We start from the raw sequence: 16411 nt of genomic DNA, 5'->3' as shown, positions 1-16411 counted from the left end.
GATAGGGAGGGTGGGAGGGAGGGAGACGCAAGATGGAAGAGATATGGGAACATATGTATATACATAACTGATTCATTTTGTTGTAAAGCAGAAAAAAAATAAAAAAGTAAAAATAAAGGGGTGATGAAGTAAACTATTTTTGCCTTAGTGAACAAGTTTCATAACTAATATAATGCATACTGATTTACGGTCTTTTGAGAAAAGGTAAAGAGTATATGCCATTAGGGGAAATTATGGAAAAAGCATCTCAGAGACAGCATTCAGGAAGCAAAGACTGAAAGTGTTGCGAATCACTTACCTCCCTAATGTCCCTTTGATACTTAGTGTTCATTTCTTCTGTTTTAATGAGATCCTTTCTTGCTGTCTCTGCTTCCTGTTCCACCTCTCCCACTCGGGAAGAAAGGGCTGCTAAACGTTCTTTCATTTGGGCCATTTCATAGTTTTGTTTTTCAAGCAATTCTTGTAGTTCAACTATTTGACTTGTTTCATCAGTTGAATCTATAGAACCATTGGACAAACGCTGCAGGAAAAGAAAGAAACTGCACTTAGAGTTTTCTTCATCATTAATTTAAAATTCATGAACTTAAAGATATGAGACTGATAAAGATTTCATACTGAGAAATAAGAACTCTAACAGAACTAGCTTTGGAGGAAAACTAAGTTTCTGAGAAAACTCTTAATTGACATTAAAATATAAAAGTAGATCAGTAATTTTCAAATAGGTTAATAGATGCATTTGAACTGGAAGCTATTATATATGCTACATTATACACAGTTTAGCACAAAACATGGATATAGCATAAACATTCAATAAGTGGCAGCTATTTTTAATCAATTACATATAAAATTTATTATAAATATTTATGTAACACAGCATGTTATTATTAAATAATAAATAAGGGCACAGAAACTATGTAATATTTTCTATTTTTATTCAAGATCCTTTGTGAATTTGCAAGTCTTATTTTCCATGACTCTCAGTAAAAGAAAACTTACACTTTTCTTTTAAAGAAAGTTATTCCTGCTGTGACTCTGACCTAGCTGGAACAAAGGTATAGCATAGAAAAGTCTTGCTTTCTATATTGCTATCAACATAAAAGTAATGAGTGCACACAATCCACAGGAAAGAGGCTGAAGAGTTTAAATACTTTGAGATTGATTTTTCCTCTTTTTGAAGGGGCTGCCTGGAAACCAGGGTAACTCATGTCTTCAGAAGGATGACCTACAGCCTACCTGCACTGGAGAAATTTTGTGGTGAAGACAGTGCAGGAACTGGGGAGAAATAAGTGCTAAGAGAAAAAGATCACAATAAACTAGAAATAGGAAAGTATGGAGAAAAAGAAAAAAAAGTACTATCAATTCTGTTAGAATGCTTGTTTGGAAAATATGAATTCATTCTAGCATGACAGATACATTAAGAAACAATTTGAAAAAAAAAAAAAAAGAATTTGAACATAATGTAACTTTTGTGTTTTCTTATGTACAATCTCATTCCTGATAATCACTGGCTGAACACAGAAAACCAGACCTAGCTGAATCAATCAGTGTAGGAATATACAAAATGTACACATGCACTTTCCTCAAACATCTAACACCAACCTCACACTTCATCAAGCGCTTTGAGTCAGCCCATCCATATCTGTGTTACACCTGTCTGATTTTAGATACTCCTCCTTCCAACACTTCACAATAGATCACAGCTATAACCCTTCTGACATCCACTGTGATCAGCAAACTTCAGATCTTTTTCAAAGTAAAGAGTTAAATTTATCACAGCAGTTATGCAATCCTTAACCATTTAACATGTGTAAAACTGTGCTACTATTTTTAGTATTAGAAATACTAGAAATAGTATTTAGAAATAGTATTCTATTTATTTTAAAAGTCATTGATAAAGGTTTTAGTGTTGTACTGCAAACCCCTTTCCCCCATAAGCCCTGTGATTTTTATTTTGAAATTTTGCATAACTCATGATATTTTGAAATGCAAATGTCCTATTAGACAAAACTGACTGTAGGATAAAAGGAGTATAGAAAGCATCACAAAAGCAGCGAGAAAGATAAAATAGAGAGAATGGGAAAGCAAACAAATGGCAAGAGGTATTGGTAAGTCCAGTTGCCTAACACGTGGAGAAACAGTTGGACAAATCAAAATTAAAAGGGCAGAGAAAGATAGAGTCAGTCTTAAGATAGCATCTTAAGATACCAGTTGGATTTGCAGAATTAGTACTTTGAAAATATGACTGAACTTTTGTATTGCAAGTGCCAAACTTTTTCTTATCTAGTGAAAGGTGTAAGAGTGTTGGAAAGGATCAAAGGTCAGTTGACCAGTTGCTCCTTCAGAGTCTTGATTCCCCTAGCTGCTGGGACTGCTTGCTTGTGGAGGGATCAGAGCTGAGAACATGCCTAGCAATTGCTCTTAGTGGAAGGGAACTGCCTTTCCAAAGTTAAACCCCTCCGTTGGGGCATGCAATACCACATACAATGCAGAGCAGTATTATTGTGAAGCTAATAAAAAACCAACATTTTAGACAGTTTTTATGAACACAAAACCCAAAAACATTCATAGTGACATTTATATAAGATACCATTATCTGTACATTGAACTGGGAAAAGCCTATTTATATTCATTAGACAGCAATTGAGAACTGGTTTAGGGAGAAAGGCTAGAGCGAACTGCCAATCAATTATGTCCAAATTTGGGATAACTGAGGTATGATATTACAGGATTTCTGTAATAACAGCAAATATCTTCGAACTCTGTACACCACTTATAAGTAATGAGGCAACCTTAAGCTTTAATAGAATTTCTGCCTCCTCACATTGAGAATTTCCTCTAGTCAACTAAAAAATGGCAATTTTTAGAAACTACAAAAGTCATTAGAAAATACATTTTTGCAGTGAAAAATTTTTTTTGTCATTGAAAAATTACATTTAAGATTTGAGTCCTTAAGAACTTTGGAGAAACTGAGACTTAGGTAATTATACGAAGTTGATTTGAATTAAAATGCAGAACTTTGAATTCCGAGGTCATTTCATCTACCCTTTGCCATATTACTTTTAATCAGAACATAAAAATCAAAACGATAGAATAACACATGCTGGATGGTATTGACAAGTAACAAGAATGTAGTGTGTGTATGTATAGCTATATGAATATACATACAACAGTACACACACACACACACGTGTATAAATTCTACAAATATTTGTTCAGTGCAACTGAATGATGTTAATTTTCTAATTAGAAAAATGATTATTCCAAATCTGTGCACCTGAAGTCCATTAAAATCTTGTCTAAAAGTTGCAAATTTTTTAATGGGCTCAAGGTAAGAGAAATTTAAGTAAATATAAACAGTAATCAGACAATGAAAATAAAACACTTTCAAAATGTTAACCTCTTCAATTCCTTTAAGTAACAGATGTGTACTGCATAGTCTTTATGCTACTTTGGAATTTAGTACTACCCATGGAAAATTTTTGAACAGTCAATTTTTCTCTGAAGTGCTTATTGACATTATATGTTTAAAAATGTGTAATATTTCATCTGTTCAAATCACCTTAAATATATTTTGTGCTGAGCTTAATATATGTTTTCATAATTTCAGAGTGGAAAGGTCATCTTAAACCTGTGGTGTATACCTTAGAAAAAGAATATACAACTTTGTTCCAAATCATTATTATCTTGGTCTACCTTTAAAATAAATTGTGGCACTTTAACATAAAGGGCAAATGAGAGAATTAAAGGAAAAATCAATGCTTATTTTAAATAGCTTTATCGAGATCTAATTTACATACCATAAAGTTCAACCATTTCAAGTGTAAATGTCAACGGTGTTTAGAATAAAGAGTTGTGCAACTATCGATGTAATCTAATTTGAGAATATTCTCATTACCCCTAACAGAAACCTCATACCCATTAGCAGTCCCCTAAGAGCAGACCCCCACCCCCAGCCCGAGGCAGCCACTAATCTACTTTCTTTCAATACAGATTTGCATATTATGTACCTTTGACATAAATGGAATCACAGAATAGTCTTGTGATTGGCTTTATTCACTGAACATAATGTTTCTGAGAGTCATTCATGTTGTGGCATATTATCAGTATTTCATATCTTTTATTGCTGAATAGTGTTTTACCATGTGAATATTCTACATGTAATTTATATATTCATCAGTTAATAGACATTTCAATTGTTTCCACCTTTTGACTACTGTGAATAATGTACCTGTGAACATTTGTGTACAAGCCTTTGTGTGGACATACATTTACAGTTCTTGTGGAACTCCTAGGAGATTCCTAGGAGAAGAATTCTTCTCCTAGGAGAAGAATTGCTGGATCATATGATAATTCTATGTTTAACATTTTGAAGAAATATTTCCCAAAGTGGTTGCCCCATTTTACATTCCCACCAGCAATCACGAGAGTTCCAATTCCCCACATCCTCACCAAAACTTGTCTTTTTATTACAGTCATTCTGGTGGGTATGAAGTGGAATCTCCTTGTGGTTTTGATTTGCAATCCCTAATGACTAATTATGTTGAGCATCTTTTCTTATGCCTACTGACGTTTTGTGTATTTACTTTGGGGAAATGTCCATTCAAAGTATTTGCCCATTTACTAATTGGGTTATTTGTCTTTTATTATTGAGTTATAAGAATTGCTTATATATACTTTGGATACAAGTTCTTTGTCAGATATATGACTTATAAATAGTTCTTTCCAGTATTTCGATTATCTTTTTTACTTTCCTGATGGCACAGTTTGAAAGTGTTTTTAATTTTAATGAAGTCCAATTTATCATTTTTCTCCTTTATGTGCTTTTGGTGTTATACCGAGAAGTTACTTCTTAACATAAGTTTATAAAGACTTCAATTTTTTTTCTTTTAAAGTGTAGAAGTATACACTTAAATTACTAGTTTTCAAAGGCAATAAAGGCTCAGATGATAAAATGTTTTAAATATATATTTTGATTCAATCAATAATTATTTATTGAGCACCTACTATGTGCCAAATGGAAGAAATTAGGTTTTAGGATTTTTAAAAAATATGATGATACATTCCTGCCATTAAGGAAATTTTCATCGAGCAGAGAAGTGACACACAAACAAGCAGGTATTAAGTACTGCAATGAAATATTATCATAGTTATGTTTTGCTTACATATTTGTGTTATGGGAGCAGAAAGAAGATACCTTTTGTGACACCCTTTGAGTTGGGTTTTTAAAGGTAAGCAATTATATTTCAAGCAAAATAAGGGAGGGGGTAGTTATTCCAGGAAGGGGAAACAACATGAGCAAAGGCAGGGAGGCATTCTCTGCAGGGGGATTATGAGTAGCCCTGTGTGCAGAGCAAAAGATGTGCTGTGGGGAAATGGGAGGATATGAGACCTGAAAGGGAGGGCCAGCATACATTAAGATGTCCTTAACTTCTCATATGAAATAGCATGAACTTTGGGTATAAACAGAATGATAGAGAGTCATCAAAGGTTTCTGAACAGGGAAGTTACCTGTAAACATTTGCTGGCAACCTGCTCATCTCATGATCCTGGTGGTCTGTGTAAAGCCTTTCTTAGCTGCCTGTAGTGGACAATTTTTGCTTGCCTGCTCAGCATCCATTTTTCCTTCCCACTTCCCCACAGTTAGAGTTGCCAGATGAAATACAGGGTACCCAGTTAAACATTTTTTTCCTTTGGAATGTACTTAATTATTTTCTTTTAATTAAAAAAAATTGTTTATTGTGGTAAAAGTCACATCATATAAAACATACTACTTTAATCATATTTAACTGTACAGTTCAGTGGCACTAAGGATATTCACATTGCTGTGCTGCTCTCACCATCATCCATCTCCCGAATTTTTACCTACCCAGGTAAATTTGAATTTCAGAGAGACAATGAAAAATTATTCAGTATGTCTCATGCAGTATTTGGGTCAAGCATATACTAGGGGAATTGATTATGCAAAGAAAACATTGAGCCAAACCCAGAATGAAAGCATAAATTATGTGTTTACTTGACAAAGGAAACAGGAAAATCAAAAACTGGGAGACACAAGTGGGTATAGGATTTTTAAAGCCACCCGTTGTAGCTAGAATTGAATAGGCTACAGCAAGAAGATGGGAGGGGGTGTAGGTGGAAGGATTATATGAGTTCTTGAGATGATGTGGGTTCTTGAGATCATTGCAGGACTTTGACTTTTACTCTGGGTGAGATGGGGACCCTATGAAGGTGCTGAGCAGAGGAGTGGCATGATCTCACATTTTCAACGCATCCCTCTGCTTTCTTGTAAAAGCCAGACTGTAGGAGTAAAGGATAAAATTAAAGAGATGAATTATAGAGGCTTTTTAAGTAATCCAGGTGGATGATAATGCTGGCTTGCACCAGGGTGTTAGCAGTGAAGGTTGTGAGAATTGGTCATATTCTTTCAATGGATTAGACGTGATATGAGACCAAAAGCATAGACTCAAGCAGGACTTTAAGAATTTTGGTCTTCAATTAGAAGAATGGTGTTGCTATTTATAGAAGAGGGGGAATCTTCAGAAGAAACAGATTTGGGATTAGGATGGGGTAAAATAAAGAACTGGGTTTTAGAAACAAAGTTTGAGGTAACTTGTGAGATGTCGAAGTTAAGTCTCTTAGGCTGTTGCATGAGCCTGCAGTCAGGAGTAGTCAGTGCATGGATGTTTTCTATGAAAAATTATAACACTGGATGAGATCACCTGTGGAGTCAGAGGGGAGGATCATCAAAGGTGACTAAGAAGGTATCTTTAAAGATCTCTTCACATATCACTTTATCAGAGAGGTCTTTTATTCCTGCTATGTAATATGCATTTTGTTTGTTGTTTGTCTCACTCACTAAAATATATATTCCAAAATTTTCTCTCTATCCCAGGCTTAACCTGTATATTCTTGTATGTTCAACTACTACTCCATTTTCCTGCTTGAATATCAAATAGGCAGTCCAACCAAACTCAGAATGTTCAAAACCAAATCCCTGTGCCTCTTCCCCAAATCTGTTTCACCTTCAACCTTTACCAGCTCAGTTGGTAAAAACTCCATCCTTCCATATGCTTCCACAGGCTGAAAAACTTTGGTGTCACCAAGTCCTCTCTTTTTCTCCCATCTCCTATTGAGTCTATTAGAAAAACATGTTTGCCTTATCTTTGCAATAGAATAAATATGACTCGTTTTCATGCTGTCTACTGCTGTCACCTGTTGGGGAAGCAGTCTTCATGCAAACTGCCAACCCTCTCCAGGATTGCCCAGTCAATGTCCTGCATCTGGAATATTCCCCTACATGGAAGCTAGGTGTCAAGCTATAACTTGGCCCCAGATTCTTCTTCCTTATTAGGAGAAACCATTTCCCTGTTCTAGGTACGCAGTGAACTTCCTTGTATTGCATGTGCTATATGTCACCTGGCCAGCCCCACCAGTGTATCTGCCCCTCATGGGAAGAGAACGGGTCTTCTCCTGCAGCATGAGAGGCGTGCGTGCAGTCCATTGTCCTGCCTCTGCTACCAGGAAGGACCAATTCCCTAGCCACGGGAGATTTGTGCAGGCCACAGATGCTGATCTTGCTGCCTCTCTTCACCTTTCTGTGAGTACTGTTGTTCCAGCTGGAAAGATCAAAGGTTGGGAGACACAAGTGGGTTTAGAATTTTCAAGGGGACCCAGTGTGGCTAGGATGGAATGAACTACAGCAAGAGGATGGGAGTGGATATAGATGGGCAGATGATGTGGGTTCTTGAGATCACCGTAGAACTTTGACTTTTACTCTGAGTGAGATGGGAACCGGAGGAAGATTCTATGAGCAGAGCAGGGGCAATCTATTAGGAAAAGATGTTTGCTTTATCTTTGCAGTACATGTGAATCTTCCCCATGTATGCTACTTCCTGTATGTCAAGGAGCTCCTTGTTGTCAGTCCTCTTTGCTGACTCTGAAACCCCAGAAGATGCAATAGGCTGAGATATGTGGGCTCTGACTTCTGGTGGTTGGTACTGTTACAATCTTTGCCATCCTCCATGCAAATCCTCACCTGGGATTGGTAGCTGGTTTTTCCTGCTCAACACCAGCCCTTGTCTGCATCATCTACTCTCACTAGAATCACTGTAATAACCTCCTAACTGGTCTCTTTGCTTCTAACTTTGTCCTTTTATGTTCATTCTTAAAACAACCAGAGTGATCCATGGTGATCTTGTTACATGATAGATAAAGTTATTCCTCTGCTCAAAACACTACAATGGTTTTTCATTCTACTCAGCACAAGAGCGAAAACTTACAGTGAGCAATAACCACTGCCCCATCCCCCTTCCCCTTCCCTCCTCCCCTCCCCTTCCCCCATGCCTTTACCTCTCTGAACTCTCTCCTGCTATTCTCCCATTTGCTCTCTTGCTTCAGCCACACTGGCAAACTCATTGTTCCTCTAATAAAGTCAATCACTGTCCCAAGTTACAGTCTTTGCTTAGTTCTTCCTTCTGCTTGGAATGCTCTTCCCCTAGTAACCCACATGACTAAAAACCTCAACAATTTCAAGGACGCCAATCTTGACCACCTCATTTAAAAGTGCAAACTGTCTCCACCCTATGTCTCCCTAGGACTCTTGATCCTTTTGTGTTTCTCTAATTTTTTTTTTCTTCAATAGCATTTATCATCTTCTAACATGACAAATGATTTACTTATTTATATTTATTGTTTATTTTCTGCTAACCTCCTCCAACCTGCTGGATTATAAGCTTCAGGAGGTAAAGAGCCTTTATATGTTTACTCTTTGGTGTATCACAAGTGTCTAGAAAGATGCTTGGCACATGATGCAATAGACTTTTGTTGACTAAATAAATGTTTTGATTCCTTCTATGTCTCTAGTGACCAAAACAGCATCTTCCACAAAAATATATTTGTTGGATGAATGAATGAATGTTTCCATTAATGAATATGATGAGTTTTAGGAAAAACAGTAAGGATTCAAAAAGAAAAGAAATATAGAGACAATATACTTAGCTTTCATTGTATAAAGTTTATGACAGGGAATTTAGTCTTCTTTTATCCTGTTTTAAAAGCACTATATAGATGAATTATCTATAAGAGTGGAAAAATTTGAAGTAAAATTAGGAAAGCATTGTTATAAATTCACCTTAAGATAAATAATATGGTCAAAATAGACAGCCTATGTGCAAGACCAAGTGGAATAAATGAAGCCCCAGAGGTCTCATCATGTCACAGTCACAGTGACTTCTCATGAGATGAAGCCAGGAATTTACACATGTTCTTCCATATTATACCAGGTAAAAAATGGAAATAGGTCTCTCTTTGAATTTGAGAATCACTGGCAAAATGACCTAACCATTAATATTTTTTTCACTCTACTTCTAGCTTTAGCATATATTAAAGAATACTCTAACATGTTTACAAAACAGTGGTACAGTTAAATTACTAATGTGACCATTTTAATTCTGCATTTTATACTCCTTTAATGGTTATTACTTATTTTGGGCATATATTTGTGGCCATACATTGCTCTCCTGCCAAAGAATAGCAGTTTGTTAAACATAATAATAAATAGTTTTTCACAGTGCTTTTAAGTGATGAGAGTGCCTCTTTAGTGTACAGAATAGAGGGCATTTAAATTGCTATATTAACATAACAATAATTGATTTCTCCCTTGGATAGATATTTCTTGACAAGCTATTCCAGAGGATTTAGGAACTATGTTAATTATAAATTTTTAGAGTTCGATGGTGCTGCCCATGCGGAATGAATATTTGGTTGACCTTTTTCATTTTCCTCAGGAGCTATTACACTTGGCAGTAGACAGTTTTTCCCCAGACTTACTGAGATATAGCTGACATATAACATTGTGCAAGTTTAAGGTATATAAAGTGATGATTTGATGTATATATACATTGTGAAATGATGACCACAGTAAGGTTAGTTAACACAGCCATCACCTCACATGGTTACCATTTTTACTTTGTAGTGAGAACATTTGAGATCTACTCTCTTAGCAACTTTCAAATACACAATACAGTATTGTTAACTACAGTCACTATGGCAGCTGATAATTTAAACTTTATTCTGAACATATTTCTGAACTTGACTTGTACATTTTTGACACCTCCCTGCCCATGTTTTTCATGACTAAAACATAAGTCTTGGATTCTCTCCTAATGAATTTCAAAAAGCTCTTTTTTCTTTTATGCATTTTACTTCTCATGGTTTATTAATCTTTCTAGAGAAAATAGAAAAAGATGCTAAAGAGTGGAAATTAGGAATTTATCCTACTATTAATTCAGATATTAGAGGCACAGATATACTTAAAATTCATCAGCATTTAAGGGATAAACAATAAGCAGTTCCATTTCATTTTTGAAAATAGTTCTATAAAATTTTATGGTTAGAGATGAATTATTGATTATCTGCTCAAAGAAGTTACACTAAGATTTTCAATCATTAACGTAAATATCCAGCACCAATAATTCTTTAGCGGATATGAAGAAATCCTTAAAACAGGAAAGTAATAAAATATATTTCACTCTGTGAGGAAAAGAGAAATGTAATACAAAAGAAATGTAGAACAAAGAATAAAGAAAAAAACCCCAAATCCATAAAAAGGAAGTGTTCATAGGCATAAAAATAATAAGTAACAAAAATTAGAGCTGATAGTTCATTGTAAATTCCATGAGAGTCATCAATGTATTAGGATGAAAGAAATATACATAACAGAACGAAAGACGGAACCAGTCAGGGATTCCATAGGCTGATAATGAAGTCTGTATGTGGACTATATGAGTAAATCTGAGACCAGGCCTTGACCAAAGAAGGGACTTGGAAGACTTCAGTCAATCTGATACCCTAGCAAATATTTCCTTTTATTCCAAGAGATCGTTGTACTCCCCAATTTACTTCAAATTCTCAAATTTGGATTTGCCTCCAAATCCCCATATAAGACTGTATCTTTCATTAGAATAATGACAAATTATAATAATAGCTAACATTTATTGAGTACTTACCCAAGAACTTATAGCTAAAAATTTTTCTGGCTCTAAGCTTTCATTTGTAACAATTACTCCATTTCCCTAACATTATTAAGTTCTAAGTGTCAGGTACTGTTCCACATGAATTATGTGCATAAACTCTTTAATCCCTGTAACAACCTATTGGATACAGAAATGGAAACTGAAGCACAGAATATATTTTGCTTAAGGTCACACTACTAAAAAGTCATAAGATTAAGATTTGAATGAAGGCATTCCAGTTTCATATTCCTAGGAGTCTGTACTTTCTCTCTACCTACCCCTCTCCTTTCTTCCTTCTTTTGTCAATTTTCTCTCTCTTTTCTTGTTCATTCTCTCTTGTTCATTTATCATTTCATTTATCCATTCATTAAACCTACTTATTGTTTCATTTATTCATTCAATCACCAAAACTCTGTTTAGCTTCTACCATGTGCCAGACACTACGTTGGGTGCTCAGAATATGAAGACTCCTGCTTAAATGCAGCATAATGTGGGAAAAAAGAATAAACCAAATAAAGCAACCAATTAACCAAATTCATAAGGATCAGATAGCAATTCAGCACTGGGGATTTCTAATGCTTCAAGGCTATGGCTTTTGGGCATCTGCCCACACTGCTTTTGTTAATCTCCATATTGCTTTTAGCTCTCAAAAATCAGACCTGACTTCAGGTTTCAAATCTTGTCCAACAAATAACAACATTTTGTCTTTGATTTGAAATTCTACAGCACAGAATTCACAGCTGTTACTTCTAATTCCACAATGATTCCTTAAATCTGTTTCATTACATGTAAATCATTTATTTACAATCCCTGCAAACCTAGAGCCTATGACAAAGCAGAACTAATATTTGTATTCCACATCAGTTATTCTCAACCATTAGAATCCTTGGAAGAACTGAATAAAAATATAGAATGGAAACCACTCTAGACCATATCCAAGGGTGGGGTGCAGACATATAATTGTTTTTAAATCTCCCTAAGTAACTGCAATGTTTAGTTGAGGTTAAGAACCACAGATCTATATTATCCAGGTACTTTACTAATAAATGTATGTAATTTATTCATCAAACCTAAAAAACTGGCATAAAGAGGAAAAGCTTCAAAGTAATACAATAATAAAATTGTTGGTGAAATATATGTAATAAAAGATGTGATAATAGACCCAAGAATAGTAGACCCTAGAATCAACTAATTATTTTTTAATGTAATATTTCAAATGGAACGACTTGACTTTATCTCTTAATTCCGAATGATTAGAAGAAACAAACCTCTATAATAGAATTGACTAAATATTGCCCTGCTTGGAAGGTTTCTAGACCAGATGATTTCTTTTTTTTTAATAAATATATTTATTTTTATTTATTAATTTTTGGCTGCATTGGGTCTTCATTGAGGTGCGCAGGCTTCTCATTGCAGTGGCTTCTCTTTTTGCGGAGCATGGGCCCTAGCCACGCAGGCTTCAGCAGTTGTGGCTCGCAGCCTCTAGAGTGCAGGCTCAGTAGTTGTGGCACACGGGCTTAGTTGCTCTGCGGCATGTGGGATTTTCCCGGACCAGGGCTCGAACCTGTGTCCCCTACATTGGCAGGCAGATTCTTAACCACTGAGCCACCAGGGAAGCCCCCCAAATGATTTCTTACAGTTACTTCTCCATTAATAATTTTACTGTTCAACACTGAGATCTGCAAACTCATTATGATAAAGTAAATTCCTGATAATTTTATTCAATTAAAATATCCAGCAATAGACCTTTGCTTGTCGGTTCTTTGTTTAATGTGATCAATAATGTTTTGTTAATAAGTATAAAACAGATTTATTGTTTTTACAGAAATTCTAGATCACTTTTTAATTTCCACTGAATTTAAGGATCTTTTCATCTGAGGAATCTCTTGTCATTCTGAAGTTCTTATAATGCTTAAACTAGAATACACATCATTCACTAGCTGATGTATGTGGCTTAATAGAAATATAATTCATTTTTATAGTGTTTTAAATCTAAATAAAAGATGAGAAATTTCTAATGTTACCATGATCAATGTTAATAACACTCATAAATATAAAAAGTAGCTATTTCTCATATTACAACATGAAATAAAAATATTGAATTATTAATGTGGAAAAACACTCATCTGTAAAATTCTTAATCTATATAATTAGAAGATACGAGGAGATGAATTGTACATAAGGAGTTTTTTTGTTTGTTATTGTTTTTTATTTTTGCTTTCAATTGAAAGTATTCAAATGTTTCTTTGTTCAGCTATAGAATAAACAAGTAACACTGAAGAGGATCTTTCTAGCTGTAAGAATTACTAAGGAGTCCTTTTAGATATGTAAATATAAGAAAAGTATACACCCTGCCCCAGAGGAAGAATATTTAGTGGAGCCTTGATAAATGATTTCTTCCACAGTGTCTTGCTGGGGTGGGGGTGGGGGTTTGCATAATTAGCATGAAACCTCTGGAGGGAGAGGAAAAGAGAGACTTTTTTTTTTTTTTTAACATCTTTATTGGAGTATAATTGCTTTACAATGGTGTGTTAGTTTCTGCTTTATAACAAAGTGAATCAGTTATACATACACATATATCCCCATATCCCCTCCCTCTTGCTTCTTCCTCCCACCCTCCCTATCCCACCCCTCTAGGTGGTCACAAAGCACCAAGCTGATCTCCCTGTGCTATGCGGCTGCTTCCCACTAGCTAACTCTTTTACGTTCAGTGTATATATGTCCATGCCACTCTCTCACTTAGTCCCAGCTTACCCTTCCCCCTCTCCGTGTCCTCAAGTCCATTCTCTAGCAGGTCTGTGTCTTTATTCCCGTCTTGCCCCTCGGTTCTTCATGACCATTTTTCTTTCTTTCTCTTTTTTAGATTCCATATATATGTGTTGGCATACAGTATTTGTTTTTCTCCTTCTGACTTACTTCACTTTGTATGACAGACTCTAGGTCCATCCACCTCACTACAAATAACTCAATTTCATTTCTTTTTAATAGCTTAGTAATACTCCATTGTATATATGTGCCACATCTTCTTTATCCATTCATCTGTTGATGGACACTTAGGTTGCTTCCACATCCTGGCTACTGTAAATAGAGCTGCAGTGAACATTGTGGTACATGACTCTTTTTGAATTACGGTTTTCTCAGGGTATATGCCCAGTGGTGGGATTGCTGGGTTGTATGGTAGTTCTATTTTTAGTTTTTTAAGGAACCTCCATACTGTTCTCCATAGTGGCTGTATCAATTTACATTCCCACCAACAGTGCAAGAGTGATCCCTTTTCTCCACACCCTCTCCAGCATTTATTGTTTCTAGATTTTTTGATGACGGCCATTCTGACTGGTGTGAGATGATATATCATTGTAGTTTTGATTTGCATTTCTCTAATGATTAATGATGTTGAGAGACTCAATTGCTCTCCATTTAATTATGAAGTTCAGTGTTATTTCAAATTCTCTCACAGACTAAGACAATTGACTACATCAGAAAGGGCTCCAAGAGTTCACAAGGAGAACTTACCATGAGGGAAGTAAGAGTCTGGACTGAGACCTGAGTTCACTATCCAATGTCAGCAGGTTCCAGCTTGGTGTGTGGCTAAGACTGGAAAAACCTTCCTGGCTCAGTCATCTTGATGCATTTGGGAACTTAAGTGTGAAACTAAGCCTCAGTCTGGTATAACTTGGAGAAAGGAAAAACCTCTGAAGAACCACTCAGTTAGGGAATGACACTACTGTTAGTGGAACTTGAAAACCAGGCCAGTGATTGGTATGGAATGGTTTCATTTAGCTCGTATGTCAGTGGGTTATTGCAATAGTACGTGGGTGGCATTTGATTTTGAGGGGCCACCGAATTTGAAGTGATACTTTGAAGACTATAAAGTCAAGCATACCATTCTGACCCATGCTATTCCACACTATACTGAACCAATATGTAAGAAATAAAATCTAACAATCTGCAATACTTCTATGTGAAAAATTAAACAATTTTATAGAAGAACATAAAACAATACATAAATAAATGGAGACTCAAACCATATTACAAATGGCAAGACAATATATCATAGAAGTGACTATTCTCCCCAAATTAATTAATTTATTTAAGCAATTTCAGTGAAAATATCAATAGGGTTTTAAAATGGGAATTCAAAAGCTGATATTATAATTAAACTCTATGGAGTTTATTCTTAGCTGGGGTGACAGACTATAAATTATAGACATTATAAATAAATGAATCATACTTTATATTACAATGTCAGAATATATTGATGACATTTGAACAAAGGTTTGATGGAAGTGAGGATAGCCACGCAGATATCTGGAAGAAGGGCATTCTAGACAGAAGGAAGAGCAAGTCGGAAGTCAACAGGAGGCCAGTGTGGCTGGGGTGATGGTGGAGATGAAGTCATAGAATGAGGAAAGTCAAATCATGCAGAGCCTGTGTAAATGGGAAACACTCGCAGAGTTTTGAGCATATGATTGACACGTTCAGATTTATGTTTTAAAGCATCACTCTGATTCATGTCATGTTAAAAATAGACAATAAGGGCCCACAAGAGAAGCAGAGAGACTTGGAAGGAGGTGATTACAATAATCCAGGTGAGAGATGATAGTGGTTTAGAGTAGAGTGCTTAGTGGAAGTGGTGAGAAGTGGCAGATTCTGGATATATTTTGAAAGTAGAGCAAATAGAGTTTCTTTACAGTTTGATGTGGGGTGTGAGACACAGGGAGGACTTGAGGATAACTCCAAATTCTTTAGATTGAACAACTGGAAAGGTGAGATTTCCATCATTTGAGATGGAGAAGATGCAGGGAGTTTTGGAGGGGAATATCAAAAGGTAAGGTTTTTCACATTTTAAGGTTCAGTGACTTTTAGATACACATGTGGAGATGACAGATGTTCAATAGGCAGTTGGATATATATACTTGGTTGTAGGGTCTGTAGAGGTAAAGATTTGTAAGTCATTAGCATATGGACAGCATTTAAGGCTATGAGGCTGATTGAAATCACTGAGAGAAAAGATGGAGAACCGAGCCCCGGGTCACCTCAACATTAAGAATTCAAGAAGAAAACAGGCAATATAGCCAATATTTTATAGTAACTCTAAATGGAGTATAATCTATAAAAATACTGAACTACTATGTTGTACACCTAAAACTAATATAATATTATAAATCAACTATACTTTAATAAACAAACAAACAAACAAATAAATATTAGAGTAAGGTCTGACCATGAGAATGTAAACTTTCTGGAATTTGAAAAAATCTTGGGAAGTATATAGGAGCTTCCATTGGATGGGGATAGGAGTTTAAAGCAAATTTAATGTAACTCTCAGGATAAAATAAACTCACTGGACATAAAGTACATATCTAGATGCTTAAAAAAAAGAAGTCAGGAAGAAGAAT

At 35.5% G+C, this 16411-nt stretch overlaps 1 protein-coding gene across 2 annotated transcripts in view; it reads right to left on the bottom strand.

Moving 5' to 3' along the window:
- The window catches only part of PPFIA2 (PTPRF interacting protein alpha 2), a 474519-nt gene that overhangs the window by 121916 nt on the left and 336192 nt on the right, over positions 1 to 16411 (bottom strand). For both annotated transcript variants that reach the window (XM_033866289.2, XM_033866290.2), the window contains exon 8: positions 299 to 520. In XM_033866289.2, the coding sequence (XP_033722180.1) occupies positions 299 to 520 (222 nt within the window). The remainder of the gene's footprint in view (positions 1 to 298; positions 521 to 16411) is intronic.

Source organism: Tursiops truncatus, chromosome 11, assembly GCF_011762595.2.
Source record: "Tursiops truncatus isolate mTurTru1 chromosome 11, mTurTru1.mat.Y, whole genome shotgun sequence".
In the NCBI taxonomy this organism is placed as follows: Eukaryota; Metazoa; Chordata; class Mammalia; order Artiodactyla; family Delphinidae; genus Tursiops; species Tursiops truncatus.
Note: the sequence above shows the minus strand (reverse complement) of the source record. Positions and strands in the feature narration are given on the sequence as shown.